Below are 17112 nucleotides of genomic sequence, written 5' to 3' on the forward strand. Positions count from 1 at the left end.
AAAAAGAAGTCAAGTTTCTAAACCACCTAAACAACAAACTTTTTAAAGTGCTCAGTCTGAAAGACATTTGTATGTTTATACCAATATCTGCCACCTAAACCACATGAGTGGGCCATAAGTATTGGGTTACTGCTGTTTGTGGGGGTAAAGCGGATATTTTTTTTTCTTCCCAAAAGTGGCTTGTTGAAAGGGCCATCGGAAATGTCCATATGACCAGTGATGATAATGTACACCAGATCAGTGTCTGGGTGCCCTCTCTAGAAAAGACACTCTACTATTACAATTAGTCGAGTCACCACGAGGAATAAACGCAGCCACAACACAACTGTGACCACCTACTACACAAAAAGGAGCCACTGGGTAAACCAGAGCTTTACTTTACATGACCTCTGTCTGGGCAGTTTGACACACCACAGTCCCAGCTGCTTAATATTTATACAGAGATGTTACACTATGACTTATTTGACCCCAAAATAATGAATAATTTCAGTTGCATTTCACCCAGTAAGTCCTTAAATACTGCCTGAATCAACAGAAAAAAAAGGAAAAAGAAAGTAATCTTTTAAGTGTTTTTTTTTAGAATGAACACACACAGCAGAGAATGCAAAACTGAGAGAAAAAAACCAACACAATGTCTCAATTCATCAACATCTGTACAGGTGGACAGGTCAGGCTGAGTGTCCCACTGACACTCGCTGGACGGGACTTGTGGTAGTGAAGCTGAATGCTTGCAACAAAGGCAGCCTTTGTGCCTCTCCTGCTGCCGCTGGGAGCTGAGCAGCAACAGCGGCTGGGAGAGAAGGGAGTGGAGGATGAAACCCAGCACATGCAGCGAGGCTGGGGATGAGGTCCACTGGTCCACTGACCACCCACGTGTGGCTGTGTTTGTGTGTAAACGTGTACAAGCTCATTCATGTGCGTGAGCTACATGAATAAAGGTAACATACACTGAAAAAAATAGCCAAAATGTGGCTAATAAGAGCTCTTAGACCACACAAAGCCAGGTAAAAGGTAAAAAAAAAGTGATTTAACTTTTAATTTTAAAAACCTGAGCTTTGATTTGTGGACTCACAATTAATGTTGGCTATATTTAATGACTCAGTTTCTACTGTTTACTAATTTTACTACAAGTTCAAAGTACATCATAGAACTGTAATTGTCATTAGATCTAGGATAATCTCATTTACTTATTAGGAGTGTGCCAGGGACTGTCCCAAAGAGGAAATGACATGGCCAGGCAGGTCTGGAGTGGGGGAGGGGGACATGGCGGCGCTAACTCAAGACGCCCAGCTGCTTTAAGAGAAGCTTCAGGTTAGAGGACAACATGCATGGCTGCAGTGGAGCCAGACAGATGAGGCCTTCCTAGGCTAAACACAGTAGTGTGGGCCGTCACTGGGGGTTAATCACATTAGGACTGCGTGGAGGGAGACAGACTGCCAGGATTATACACTCCCTTCCATCAGACACTTTATCCACTGTTTAACTCACACTCAGAGGGCGTAACAGCACACTGTGGGGTGGGTGTGTGCTGTGCATGCATGCGTGAGCGCCTCATTGTGCGTGCATCTCTAGGGGGAATCACTGACCTGCGCCCGAATGAGAGCCTCAAAGCTGGGCTGGAAGTAGTCGATGCGGCTGTGGTAGAACTTGGGCATCTCGTCCAGCAGCTGCTTGTTCTTGGCCTCAAAGTCCTCCCTGACCGGCCTGAGCTCCTCTCTGGCCTGGGGGTGTGGAGAAGAGAGAGAAGACAAAAGAACAGGTCACTAGCGTTCACTATCAGCTCTAACTTAACATGACATCCCCTCATTTCACCATCCTCAGTTCATTTTCTAATTCCTCTACAAACATCGGTAAAAGGTGTTGGAGAAAGGAGAAAAACAGACAAACAATTTAGTTTTAAGAATTTCAGCCATCATTAGTGTCCTTTTTCTTATTTGGTCAGAAAGATATTTGCCTAATTCCCACGGAGAAGCAGTGCAAAAAAAAGGCTGTAATCACGACCGCAGTGAGGAGGAGTGGGTAATGTGGGCAGACTTGGCTGTGAGTGGACTCCAGCACCACTGATCTGTGTGTGAATGTATTAGTGGGTAGTCTACTGTAGGCATGGAGTTATGGAATGCACAATGAATATGTGTGAGAGGGTGAGAATTTTTATTAAGGGGAAGGGGGGAGTTGCTACATTGAAATTACAACATATTGTTTATCTGCTGCATTATGGAAAGCTCTCGTCACCTCAGTTTTCTTTACGCATGCCGGTTGAAATGGCACACTAGTGTTTTGTCAGGATCATTCCTTTAAGTGCAGAGGGATTCAAAGGGCAGGGATGTAGGGGCCTCTTCAAGGCTTTGTTCCCCTGACAGTGCTTTTCTCAATGTGTGTGGGTGGTTCGCCATGTGAGGATGTGTTAGAGGCAATAGCATAGGCAACACTGCAGCGCTATCTGTGAATGTGTGCGCTTCTGTAGTGGCCTCGTGGTGTGTTTGTGTGTGTGTGTGTGTATGTGTGTGTGTCTACAATTCTCAATTACGTGCCTGTAGATGTGCAGCAGTGCCTTTTTGAAAAGGCACTACTTGAGAGCCTGGTAGCTTGCGTGGGTGAAGGAGCGCACATGTACAGTATGCATGTGCTCAACTATTTTTGTTCATATCCAGTCAGCATTTGTGTCTTTTTCTACTTATTGCGCTCTATTCACAATACGTGCACCATGTAAGAGCAAGTGAACTCTGCACCTCTGCAGATAGGGGGGGCCATTCGAGTGGACCGACACGTGCACCAATGCAAGCTTCAAACTTGCAGTACCTGATGTAGTTTGACCATAACGGGCCCGGTTTTTTCTTTCTCTTCGTACTTCTCCACTTTGGATTGCAAACGTTTGTAGTCCTGCAGCGCCTGTTCCCGACGTTTCACTGCCATGTTGAGGCTGGGGAAGACGCCGCTGTACCTAAAACAAACCAGCACACAGACAGCCTTTATGACACCTCTGACACAATAAAAAGAGCACTAAACGTAACACACAAAAGCATGCATGCACAAATTCTCATACATTCACACCACAGTATTCAAATGAAAAAAAAAACAACATAAAAACAAAAAACTAAAGTTACTGAAATTATTAAGCAGCTCTCCTAGCTCTTTAAAATATGCAGGCAAGCATTCAGTATTGCATCCCATCTTAATAAAAGTCATTATGAATGAATAAAACCCCTCTTCTCAACATCTTATTGTAGAGGTACTCTCAAACCCCAGAGGACAGCTCTGCATTAAGCTTCCTCTAATCTATTATCTAATTACTATAGTTCAAAATGGCATGAAACAATTCATTTTGTGACAATTATCATATTCCAAATGAAAATATATTCTTGCAATGAGAATCCTACTCTTCTGCACTAAAAATAGGAAAACACTCATCTGTAACTTAGCAACAGGAGTCTGAGCTTCATCCTGGGACTTGTTGCACTGGTTTTGTGACTGCTTTTAATGGGAGGCAGGAATACTGTATACAGTAAATATTCAACCTCATGAGAAGATTTAATGAATTATAAAATATAATTTAACATACATGGATGATACATAACATCTAAACTACCTGATTAAACTACTAATATATTTAATACACAGTATGCTGTAAAGGCTGAACATTATTTCTTTGAATTGATGTAGTTGTGCTCTATTTTCATTTACTTTGAAAGGCAAAGTATGTAAAACTAATAATATGTGTGAGTATGAAGGGAAAGAAAGAGGGCAGCATCAGTATGAGTTATTAAAATCCCAGCAGTCATCAACAAATTCATAGCAATGCAAACTAAGCCAGAAGGCCATTAAGAAAACAGCATTTCGGTCTTTCTAATATCAAAACAGGCCACAAAATTATTCACACAGGTGTCTGCTACAAGTGAGTCAGTAATAAAAACAATCATAATGACAAGTGAGATACAGCTTTTTTGAATGACTCATTTAAAGCATTTCATCAACTGTGTAGGCACACTACTACAATAGTTTATTGTGTGTGCCTCTGCCCATAGTGTTATTAGCCACAGAATGTGTGGGCTTCATGATTTACGTTCCTCTTTATGGGAACCACCAAGAACCACCAAGAACCTGTACATTCATTGTGAAATCCTAGATTATCAACGTTTCTGCTTGTGCACCTTACAAGAGGGCAGGAGGGGGGAGTAGAAAGTGACATGAACTGAGACTCAGACTCAGACAAGCAGGGATTGTTTCCGACAGGAAGCAAGGAGTGGTCTTGTAGTGTTTGAGTGACATCACGGAGCTCAGCTCAGCTCAGCCCAGCCCCACGGCCCACGCTCTACCGCTATTTATAAAATACCACTTTGGCCCAGTTTATGGCAGGGGTGGATGCCGATCCTCAAGTCTACTATCTGCTCCAGTGTACACATACTTGAAGCGCCAAGTGATTATGTAACTGCCCTCTAGGCATGACTGCTCTCCAGAACGATCCTACTGGCTGATGACAACGCAGCAGCAAACCAGCTTTCAAACGACACAAAGGCTGATTGCATTCTTGTGGGTGCCCATCACCTGACAGCGCGGCGTAATTTCCTTATGACACACTGTGACGGCCTGCTGTTTGCGCTCTTAAGTGGGACAGCACCGCCAGCAACTACTATGCTTAAGCACACAGAGACTTAAGGGCCACTGCTCTCCTGGCACTGAGGGAAGAGGAAGAGCTAAACAGAAAGCCAATTGCTTGTTAACCCATTCCTGTCCTTTCCACGCTGGATGCTGATGTCTCATTGTTTTAATCAGGGCTCTCTATGTCCAGACATTATAGTGACTCAGCTGTGTCAAAGGCTCCCACATGACAACGTGAATCAGTAGCACTGGTTGAAGGTGATTATAGATTCTTTGTAATGATAGTTTGCTCAGCCACTGTCCAAGAGCTGGACATTTCCCTCGATGTCCGGGCCTTGGCTGGACAACTACCGGTCAGTCGGCTAGGTCTGGATTTGTGGTCAGTCCTGTCTGGATGAGGCCTTTCGCTGGCTGAGGGCTGCATGGGGGCCAAGGGCACACCACTGTCCATGTGACAGGTCAGGGTGTGGTGAACAGACTGGATGGAAATAGCATCTGGCCCAGAGAGTGTGTTTATGAGCAGCTGCCAATCCACAGACAGGCCAGTCTGACCCGTCAGCCAAGCCCAAGTCTGGTCTAGACACCCTCAGTCTAGGAGGTTGGCTGTCCCTCTTGACTATCACCATCACATAACTCACAACTGCAAAAAAGACACAGCGAACCACAAAAAATATGGGAAAGGGAATTGTTTGTGTGCAAATTACCACCTCCAATGCGTCACATTCTCAGATGAAGACTTTAGAGTGTCAGACTAGGTTATATCACGTGGCAGAATTTGTTAAATGTGAAATAACTACCACCTGTTGTATAAATGGTTTAAGAGCAGTAGACCATGGGAACTTGCGTATGCGTGTGTGACGTACATGCAGTGAGAACCCCTTTGTCTCAGCATAGGGATTTTGATCTGCTGCAACTTGCCTTGTTGATCAAAACTCAGACAACACTCACAGAACTCACACAGTGTGGATACATGATACACCAAGTACGAAGGAAACACGCTGGATGACTTCATTGTGAGCATCCTGGGTACAAAAGACTGAACTTGGATTACCAAAGTCCAAAAACAACACGAGATCCAATTCAAATCACTGCACCCCCTAAAAAACTGCATTAGCCCCACAGCTAAGGCCAAATAGTCCCATTTCCTCTAGGCCTCACAGCCTGCTCCAGGAGTGGAGTCTTCCTCTAATTGAGAGTGGTGGAGGTGGCTTGTCCAGTCATAGCTCAACCCGGGGCAGAGGTCTCAAAACAGGCTTGACTTCTGTCTCACCCAAAAGAGCAACGGAGCAGAAAGGGCTAGGTTTGGAAGCCTAGATAACACAAATGCCTCAATGCCCACGCACCCCCCCCTCCCCCTTCACATAAACACTGTGATGTCATTCAGTGACCCTGCTGAGTGGATGAAATTCACGTCTGAGCATGAGAGAGAAAAGACAGTGACAGGGGGAGCGGAGGGGAGTGCAGCCTCTTTTTCATTTGTCGACTCTACATTTTACCACACTAAGTATTAAGGCCGGATGCCAAAAATTTAAATGGCAATCACACATGGACACAAACGTGTACTGAACACACATACATACTTGAACATACACTCACAACCCATTCAAGCTTCCATTAACATTAACGTTCTCCTTTTCAACTCTTCTCTAATTCTCTTCAAGGTGTCACAAGATCACCAATAGAGTATTTAGAGACCAAGTAAACAATGAAAAATATTCATTAGTGATGGACTAATGGAATCTTAATGGAAGCTTTAAAGTATCGTGGCTTGTGTCTCACTTTTCTATAGAAGACACTTTGATAAACTAATAACTAATAGTGCTGTGTTTTTATGGAAGAAAAAAGTTAATGAAGAGGTCGGTTTAGTGTGGCTTCAAAAGTCATTTAAGAACATCATGTAAATGCCTAACTTTATGGTCTTTATGGTATGTTTGTGTGAGAGTGTGCACTGTCCTGAGACAGTTCTCCTCCTCAACCAATCCACGGCTCTGGGCCCAGGAAGCTGGGCCCTTTGCCATATTCTGAGCCTGCCCACACGTCCGCCTGCCGCCCACCAGGAAGAGGAAATTAGAACCATTCCATCCTGTCATTGCTCTGCCACCAGAGCACATGAGAAAGAAAGGGCTTAACACACACACACACACACACACACACACACACTGACCCAACCTATTCATGTCTCACGGAGGAATCTCTTCACATTGGTTATTTTAAAAAATGAACTTACAGGCTTATGCGGGAGAAAGTTCAATACAAACTTGCAATAGAAACATATGCACACGCTCTCTTACACAGCATATGTTTAATCTCCTGGGAGGAGCCAGGAGCAGGAAGCAAAGCCTTAACAAGCGCTCCGGAAGACGGGTGGGATAGTCCAACCACTCCCTTTAGTACCTCTGCTTTGCATGTGCGTGTGTGCTGTGTGTGTGTGTTTGAAAAAATGAGGCTGAAGGAATGGAATAGCACTCACTGCCTGCTCAAATGGGGGCGAGTATTAGGAATGAGAGGCAAATAAACTTTCTTCCAGACACACTTCCACCACAGCAGCACTGCTCACTCCCTCGTTCATTTTTACAATCTGCATTACTACACTGCAGGCCTTCCTGTGGTCCTGCGCTGCAGCTGTACTTTCCACCCTACCAGTGTGAAGAGCAGAGCTAGGTCAAATAATAAAAATGTTATGGGGCGCTGAACTTAATCTGCCCGGAGTGTCATATGGATTTATCACATTGGGAAAATTAAGCCACAAAGACTGAACTAAATGGCCTTTACTGTAATTTTGTAACGCATCTAAATTCAAACTCTCACTCTCTGCTAATCCACACAAATGTGAAACTTATTGGCACAACTATTTGACCCCCGTCTGGCATAGAAGGAAATACAAAGCCAACTCTTACAATATAACATATCAAAAAAAAAAATCTCAAGATGGGCACTTACTTTTTCAGAGGGTCGATAACGGTCTTCTGGATCTGGTTGACCTGTAATAAAATGAACTGTTAAAAAAACATGTCTATATCAAGGGAAGTGGCATTACAAATTGTTATTCATTGTCAAATTGAGTTACATCAAGACTAAACAGCTTCTACATCTCTCCCTCATTAGTAGCAAAGTAATGTCGCTGCACAAACATCAACAATTGTGTATATTTCAAACAGAGCACTCCAGAAAAAAAAGGGGAGGGGAGGGGAGAGGGGGGGCTTGCAAAGAAACTTTCGTGACGTTGACTCTTTTATTGTACACAAGCCCTGAGGAGAAACCCCTGAATATTCATTGAGCTTGTGATACAAAAGGATGGAACTGTCAGGGGACGGACATGAAAGCAAAGCCCAACTGATTTCAAATCCTGTGGAGGGTGGGCTGCCTTACAAGATGAAAGTTCTTTGCAAACAAACATTTTAACAATAACAGTTTATATTTTCCTGCATTCTCCTTCTGGTTGCCAGAACCGACAGGGGAGGGAAGGAGGGGAAGGGGGGTGTTAAATGGAAGTAAACGAACATCTCATCTCGAGGCCTCCAGCCCCGGCACCAAGTCTCATCGACAGAAGTTGGCAAACAATAAATAAAGTTTCCAGTGTCATTTACATTGCAGATTTAAAATGACTGGTACTACTAGATCTCCAAGCATGACAGCGTGCTAAGTTAACCCGGCGAACGAGTCAAGTGAAGAGCAAAACGCTAAGAACGGTGAAAGAGAATTTAAAGCAGCGAGATGTGAAGTGACAGCTGCATGAGCACAGTTAGCAACTCCACTAATCATATGTTCACTCGCTATTGGAAGGACAGTCAATCACACAATCTAACAACAAGGAAGCGAGATCGCAGCTGTGCTTTGTAAAGATGCCCTGACCATCTATGACAACATACAGCAACACTCACTGCTTCACACAGGCAGATTTCCAAATACAAAATGTTGATTGTGGTTTGAGGGAAAACAGAGAACCAATAACAAATAAGTACATGGGAATTCACATTTTCTTTGTTTTACATATTCACACCATCCCCCCCTCCCCGACTTGAGCTGCGCCGCTGCTTCTAAGGTGAGAGCATGCAGCGAGGAAGGAGAACAACAGCGGCAGATTTACTTAAGCATGCTGGTGCCCTCTACCCTCTGCCCCTTCCCACAGAGAGGGGGGGGGGGGGCAGAGCTATTCCTTGGAGGCCCAGCAGAGCCTGAGGCCGACGCTCAAGCAGCAGTCTCCATCAGTGAGTCACGGGGCAGAGGCCATCCCGGCACACAGGCCTCCCAAAAATACACACAGATCGCAGAGGAAATCAATATCCCTCCAAACGGAGCATCCTCTACTGCGCTGCCGCCATCTACACTGGGGCTCAGCTTCGGCAGCAGTGTGCCGGCGGGGCTGTGCGCCCTCCTCAGCCCCAGAAATAAACACACAGACCTGGGCCACTGCTGCCTTCATTATCGCTGCACGTTTTATCTGCTGGCTCTCTCACTTGCGGGGCCTGCGGCGGAACATCTCGTCTCAACACGGAGAAGAGCAAAGGGTGGATGCTTTTGTGTCTGTTTTGCTGGAGCGATAGGGTTTGCTGTTGGTGCCGTCAGAATCAACAGTCAGCTTGAAGGGAGAAGCTGGAGCAGCATTGCAGTGAGCTGTGCTGGATTTTAAAACACCTAGCAAACCTGAGGTGATATTCCATATAGCAGACTGACCAAAAAGTGCTCACAATCACTATTTTGCCTTTAGCTCACTTTTAGCCACTTTACAAAAGGAAACACACTGCCCAGCCCAAACCTGGAACTGAACAGTGTTAGGATTTTTATTTAGTAAGACTGAAAGAAGTGCAGAGAATATCAGGTGTGACCTAGCTGTCAAAATCCACTCCGGATGAAAGTGTGTTAAAAAAGTACAACCACGTCAATACAGTTGGCGACTGTTGTCCTCCACAAGTGAGAAACTGTACTGGGATCAAAGTGCCTGGCTGAATCACTGTCAAACACATCCCAGTCAGTGCTGAACAGGAAAGCTGCACTCTTTAGAGCCAGGAAATGAGTCCACTATTTTTCACTATGAAGACAAGACATGTGAAAATAGAAAACTGCATTCAAATGAGAGATGACTGAGATGATGAGGGTACTGTGTAGTTCAGTGAAAGGTCAAACAGGATCCAGTGAAAGAGCTACCAGGAAAAAGGGGATGGAGGTGAGCAGATAAACCTTGATACTGAAGAAGTCTACCTTCAAACTATGGTCTTCAAATGCCGTAGAAAAGAGGTGGGTTGAATGGACCCATTACACCATCTGTTATCCGGTGACAGTCAAGTGTCCGTGGCAGTGATGGTTAAAAAAATTCCTTCAGTTCCAAATATGAAATACAGTGAAAAAAAGATATTCTATGAAATCTGAAGAATGTAAAAGTTACTCTACCCCTGAAAACAGTCAAACTGGCAGGAGTGCGCTCCTGGGCACTCGACCAAGCCAAGTCCTGGAACATACGCATCCCGGGTCACAAACCCACACGCTCAATCCAACCCACATTCTACTTTGTCTAGTCACTCAAAACGGCTCCTGTAAAATTTGATGAGCTGTGCGCAAAGCCAGTCTGAAAGACTGGTATGTTAAAGCTGAAAAAGAAAGCGAATAAACAAAAGTGACTGCTATAGTTACAGTATAGTATAGGTATATAGTTTAAACTTCACTCTAGATATTTAGCATATTTATATTAAATGGAATAATGTTATTTATCTATGTGACATTTAAGTAGCTCTTGTATCAAAGTTGAAAGAAAATCCTCAACATGACATCACGCCTGAAATACAAATCTAGTATTTAATTCACTTTGGTGGAATTTGCTCACCAACTAATACTACTAGATTGACAATATCTTTATTTTAAAATTAGGTTTAATGACAGAGGACTTAACCTTTCACTAGGAGTTTTGGTTGTAGCAGACACTGCCGCTTCAGAGCACTCACTTATCTAGGGGAACAGGGTTTGATGGCGGTTGAGTAATGATCCTGACGTTTCACAGAAAATAGATATCATGTCCTCTCAACCCCAAATTGATAAATCCAGATGATGTGTAACACGCTACATTACAATTTTACCATGAAAACAAATCATCCACTTTTTAGAGAGATATTCATTTCTCCACCTTGTTGGATCGTTGTTATGGAAAAGGTTATGAAATCATTCTGGTTCACAATAAAATGTGAAAAGAAAGGGGAATATTTTAAGGCAACAAATGTGAACAGCCCAGAACACATAACAGCATGGCAATGAGTCAAGAAAACACAGATGGAAAAAAGTCAATCGGTATATGCCTTAGTGTGATCTCCTGTGTTCTCCTGTATTTTTTACTCTTTAAAAGTCCTTCACAGTGTAGTGCCTTGAGCATGCACACATGCGGTGCCACTATGATTCACATTATAGCTACCTGTGGCGATGATTCTAATCAAAAGCTGAAGTGCACCCCGGCAAATAATCTGAAGAGGCCTGACAGCCAAAGAAGAGATCTTCACAAAGTACAGCTGTGGAAGAGCGGGCAAGATTACGCTGTATTGCTTACAGTTCTGACAAGAAATGCCTGCATAACTACTGTTTCCCCTTTGGACAAAACACATACAGCAGCAAGAGCACAAACATGACGAGAAATACGGTTCAAATCAACAAATACTCTAAATATTAAAACACAAACAACAAAATGTGCAAGAGAGAAAACACAGGAGAAAGCTGTGATTTGGCCACACTAGTGGTGTGGCTCTATGGATGGCAATGTCACTGCTGTTAGTACAGTCTGAAACTTCGGTGATTCCCTGGATGATCTTTTATTTAGTGCTACAAATAAAAATGTAGCAGGAAGGATTTAAGAGGTTTATATATGTTTTGTGTTATAAATTCCAGCTGATCACAGTTGCTCTTATTCATGAAGTAAAAAACAGCCTTTCACTGCATGGAGTGAACGGTTGATGAAAAAATTGTATAGCAAAATGCGTAGTATACAAGCAATACAACAGACTTGTTCACTACTCAGGCTGTGAACAGAGTAACTTCTATGAATTTTGTGGCAGGGCATATTTTCCTGTTGAGAAAAGGCCTTTCCATTGTATGAGTTATTTTAGACACCAGTGAGTCACAAATGCATCAATTTTCACAGCTGATAACCAGTAGCTTGAGCTTATAGAGGATGATGCCACAGATGCTTTTCAAAAACAGCAGAGGGAAAGACATACGGATAGATTTTAGTCTACAGGCTGCACAATATTGACAAATATGAAAACATGCATCCAACAAAAACTCATCTTGTTTCCTAATTTGTATGTCTGAAGAAAGACATTTCCCCAGATACCAATCTAATACCAATGGCAAGAGCCCAGAATGCAAAGCAGACAAAACAGAAGAAGAGTGAGACTAAAAATTGAAAGTGTGATCAATCTGCAGGATTGAGTCTGACCTTCTCCTGGTTGAAGGAGTCCATCCTTCTCATGGCCGTATCTAAAGCAGTCATGGACTCCAGGAACGCCTGGTCCTGCTCACACAGCGGGTTGCTCAGCAGGTCTGCAGAGATCTTCACCGCTGCTTTGGACATTGCTGTGACACACAAGAAGTAGAGAATATTGTTGAAACATTGTTAAACTATGTAAAACAACAATCACGTGTATTACGGCCCACAAAATTGGATGTCCCCATCTACACTTCTAGATGAACACATTATAATGCAATTCAACGCCAGATTTATTTCATTTTTCTTGAAACATGGGAACAGGATTATACTAAAGTTCAGCATTTAATCTCTGTGTTTGTGTGTTTGGTAGGGTCTCCAAAAGAAAGCTTTTGGGAAAGAACTGAAGAGCAAAAGTCGAATGGCACAGCGCTGCCCCCATTGTAAAAATCTGAGGGGGTCGTCGGGCTGGCTGCCGTGTTGAATATTCACCAGAGCACCAAGAATCTTTGCAATGTTTCTACACTGACAGCACAAATTACTGTTAATCTGCACTCATGCCATTTTATTTAGACACAGAGCACACATCAGATTATGGCTTCACTGTCAAAATAAATGAGCTGCGCTGAGGAGACACATGCTGACAGGAGAGGCTGTGGTGAAAATGGGCTTCATCGGGATCTGGAACACTCACTGGTCTCTTTTCACACTCCCTTGGGATTTTCTCTAGACCAATCAATTACCTAGGTGTAGCATTTCTGCATTTCTCTCCATTTGACAAGTAACAAATTGCTTGATTTGACCTTGACTGAGAGAAAAAAGTTGATTATAGGGGTCATGGAAATCAAAAGGTGATCCGAGGGTAGTGATTTATTAGTCTACTCACTGATGCTCATGTCCCTTGTAATCACCTGGAGCTGAAACAGCATGAACAATTCCTCAGTATGATAGCACATTTATCCCTGCCACTTTCTTCGCCTCCTGTTACTTAGCCTAATTGAAACTGTGAACTAGAGAAGCCCTTAAAAGATATTATCGTCCCTCACCAGCTAATTGTCAGTAAGTTCAAGTAGAGCTCTGCATATCACCACCCTTGACTTGATAAATGATGGTCGATATAGAAAGCAGTATATATAATACAGTGCTGACATGCGGAGTAGGTCCAGTTCTTTGTTTGGTAGCACTTGGTGGAGACGGAACCTGTGCAACAGATGGAATCCATTAACGATAATGAGGGCCTGACGGCTATGACACTTTGATGATGCAGACATCCATATTCCAGAGCACAAAGGAGAGGAAATGAAGAAGCCTCTCACTCCTCCATCCATCCCAACTCCTCCACCCCCACAACTGACTACTTACCACAGGCCATGTCTGCTGCTACTTCCCAAATACATAACTCCAAAATCAACAAATAAGCAAGTGAAAAGTAAACATGCTTTTTTGTGGCTGACAAACATGTGAATAAATGGAATCAGTGAGGGTAGACAAATTGAGCCATAAGTGAACACTGCGCAAAACAATACACTCATAAATCCAAAACACACACACTATGATAGCCTGGAAAAACCTATAAAAGATTAAGGCGGAGGCCCGCACTCTCTCGTCTCATTTGTTGAGTCGTTCAGAGAGTTGACGCACCACCAAACAAACCAAGACAACCAAACGTCTTTCTAGCCCCGAAAAACCTGCCGAGCAACATCAAGTATGTTGGTGAACAAGTGGAGATCAATAGCACCCCAGGCGGTAACACACATGTTGGTGTCAGAACACACCTAAATCAGCCTCAGTGCTTTTCTTCATGTCCTTGTGAAGCTTTTTCGTCTGATCCTCCAGCCTGCAAGACAAGAAGAAGAATGATTATCAGCCACCTTCTCGTCCAGTAATACAGTAAGGCATCAGTAACTCTGACAACAATGGAAAATAGGGGATGAACATGTATAACAAATAATGAAAAGGAATGGGAATATGGTGAAAAAATGCCATCCACACCCATATCATAACTACACTCATCGGCCACTTTATTAGGTACATCTTGCTAGTATCAGGTTGGACCCCCTTTTGCCTTCAGAACTGCCTTAATTCTTTGTGGCACAGATTGAGGTATCTGGTAACTGGCGAGGCCATTTGAGTACAGTGAACTCATTGTCATGTTTAAGAAACCAGTTTGAGGTTATTTGAGCTTTGTGACATGGCGCCTTATCCTGCTAGAAGTAGCCATTAGAAGATGGGTACACTGTGGTCATAAGGGATTGTGACGCCCCTCCCACTGTTTTGGAGCCTGCCTTCTGGACATTGGCTGACAGTGGAGGGTCGCAAGTGTAATATGGTTCTCCTGGGCCAGCTGAGCCATAAAAGTGGGCCCATGTGGTCACTCTTTCTCTCCCTTCCTCCTGCCAACATCCACCCTGCATCATCTTCTTTTGGTTTTACACTTTGTTCTAAACACCTTGTTTTGTTAGATTTAGTTTTAATATTATATTTGTTTTAAGTATACACTTGCATGGACTCCCTCCTTGTCACTTTCCTAAGCAAGTTTGTGATGTGAGGGATGGACATGGTCAGCAACAATACTCAGGTAGGCTGTAGTGTTTAAACAATGCTCAGTTGGTACTAGGGGGCCCAAAGTGTGCCAAGAAAATATCCCCACACCATTACACAACCACCACCAGCCTGAACCATTGATACAAGGCAGGATGGAGCCATGCCATGCAGAAATTGAGACTCATCAGACCAGGCAATGTTTTTCCCTATCTTCTATTGTTCAATTTTGGTGAGCCCAATGCGAAATGTAGCCTCAGTCTCTTGTTCTTAGCTGAAAAAAGTGGCGCCCAGTGTGGTCTTCTGCTGCTGTAGCCCATCTACTTCAAGGTTCAACTAGTTGTGTGTTCAGAGATGCTCATTCTGCACACCTTTGTTGTAACGAGTGGTCATTTGAGTTACTGTTGCCTTTCTATCAGCTCGAAGCAGTCTGGCCATTCTCCTCTGACCTCTGCCGTCAACAAGGCATTTCCGTCCAGAGAACTGCCGCTCACTTGATATTTCCCCTTTTTCAGATCATTCTTTGTAAACCCCAGAGATGGTTGTGCGTGAAAATCCAATTAGATCAGCAGTTTCTGAAATACTCAAACCAGCCCGTCTGGCACCAACAACCATGCCACATTCAAAGTCACTTAAATCAGCTTTCTTCCCCATTTTGATACTTGGTTTGAACTTCAGAAGATCGTCTTGACCATGTCTACATGCCTAAATGCATTGAGTTGCTGCTACAAGATTGGCTGATTAGATATTTGCGTTAAAAAGCAGTTGAACAGGTGTACCTAATAAAGTAGCTGGTGAGTATAATAATAATCTATATATAATTCATAATATATTCCATTCACTCAAGAGGGGCTGACATGGACAAAGAAAACGCCCAAAGAAAAACCCAGAAAAGGAAATTAGTATATAAGAAAACATGGTTCAAGAAGGAATTACACATTTCATTGATTCCACATAAAATGTTATTATAACATCCGTTAGCTAATTAACAATACAGGGAATCCTTCTTGTTACTGTCAACTACATTTGCGCTCAAAAGCATTAATGTCTTCAATCATTCCACTGCACATACTCCATTGATGGGTGTTAAAAATGGCAATTACCAGACTATGGAGGCTGAAAACACATGCCATTCATTATATCAATTAAGGAAAATGAGGGGTTTAGAATCTCCCCTGAGACCACTGTCATATCACTTCTCCTGGTTTGATGAAAAAGAGAACATGGTGGGGTTTCATTTCCATCTTTGCTTTGAGAGCCTATACTATCTACAAAGACAGGACTTCTGTGGGGGCACAATGGATACTGGACACAAGACGTAAATACATGAGTAACACAAATATGGCTGTTTGAGCCAATGCAAACTGCAAACCAAAAATGGAATTCAGATGCCTCCAAATACAAAATACCGGGTTTTGACAGTATTTTTTTAATTGTTCAGCAGTCAGGAAACAAGAATTGTATAGGCTTTTGTAGAATACACACAGATGTATGAACCAAACAAGAATGTGCCTGGTTTTCTTTTTCCCCCAACACTGTTTGTTAACACTTCATTATTGATAGATATGTCAATTATTTTCTCAATTAACTGATTAGTTGTTTGGTCTATAAATGTCCAAAAATTGTGAACAATGTTAATTACAGTTTTAGATATTTAGATTACTATCATAGAGGCTAAATAAACCAGAAAATAATTTTGTTTGAGAAGCTGGAATCTGGAAAAAAATTACTCAAAACAATTAATCGATAATTAAAATAGTTGGTGATTAATTTTCTGACAATCAACTAATCGATTAAATCAACTAATCGTTTAATTTTCAAATTTCTGAAACCCATACAATACAATCCAGCCATTTCATACATTTGGTTACAAATGTGCACTTATGTTGAAACAGCATATGGTGTCAAACAGCACAAGAACTTGTTAGCCCCAGTCAGATTGCACTTGATTAGAAAGGATGTGTGATTTAACTTTAAGGATGCAGGGTTTGAGGGTAGTCAAAAATTATTAATTATTTCCAATCATAACTTGTCTTCTACATGCTTTTGTTTGTCTTGACGTATTTTAGGATTTTACACAGAATCGCCACAGACCAGATGGAGGTTGTTCCAAAAATGCCATTTAGAGTAAATGATGTAACTCCATCCTTTATTGTTCACACCACAGGAAGAAACATTCTGTCAGAACAATCTCCACAGCAACTTCTTCTGTCCCTCTCACCAATTATATATAACTGGGTCTCATAAGCTATGTCAACCTTCCTCTTAAGTAATCAAAATCTACATTTCAGATATTTAGAAATGGCCTTTCCTTGCTGCAGCAAATGCTACTCACATTATAGTCAATATTATTTGCAATACTTCAGGCAGGATTTATTATCTATTAATTCAAGAGCTTCATCTTGTTTCTGTAATATAGACTGCCTAAGTAAATACATTTTAGGGTACATGAAGACCAGAGATAATTAATGTACTGTGAGATTTGCCACACAAACATAAGAGTTCAGTCCACTGTCACATCAGACACAAAAACACAATTATCCTGTTTTGTTGAGAACATATAACAAGTCTAT

The 17112-nt window shown here is 42.5% G+C and overlaps 1 protein-coding gene across 1 annotated transcript in view; it reads right to left on the bottom strand.

The window, feature by feature from the left end:
- Nucleotides 1-17112, bottom strand: part of bin3 (bridging integrator 3) — a 33832-nt gene that overhangs the window by 2356 nt on the left and 14364 nt on the right. The window contains exons 4-8 of the mRNA XM_067606952.1: nucleotides 13774-13835; nucleotides 12011-12147; nucleotides 7537-7577; nucleotides 2800-2941; nucleotides 1587-1721 (exon numbers count right to left, since the gene is read on the bottom strand). Of these exons, the coding sequence (XP_067463053.1) occupies nucleotides 1587-1721; nucleotides 2800-2941; nucleotides 7537-7577; nucleotides 12011-12147; nucleotides 13774-13835 (517 nt within the window). The remainder of the gene's footprint in view (nucleotides 1-1586; nucleotides 1722-2799; nucleotides 2942-7536; nucleotides 7578-12010; nucleotides 12148-13773; nucleotides 13836-17112) is intronic.

The sequence above is a fragment of the Thunnus thynnus genome, chromosome 2, assembly GCF_963924715.1.
Source record: "Thunnus thynnus chromosome 2, fThuThy2.1, whole genome shotgun sequence".
In the NCBI taxonomy this organism is placed as follows: Eukaryota; Metazoa; Chordata; class Actinopteri; order Scombriformes; family Scombridae; genus Thunnus; species Thunnus thynnus.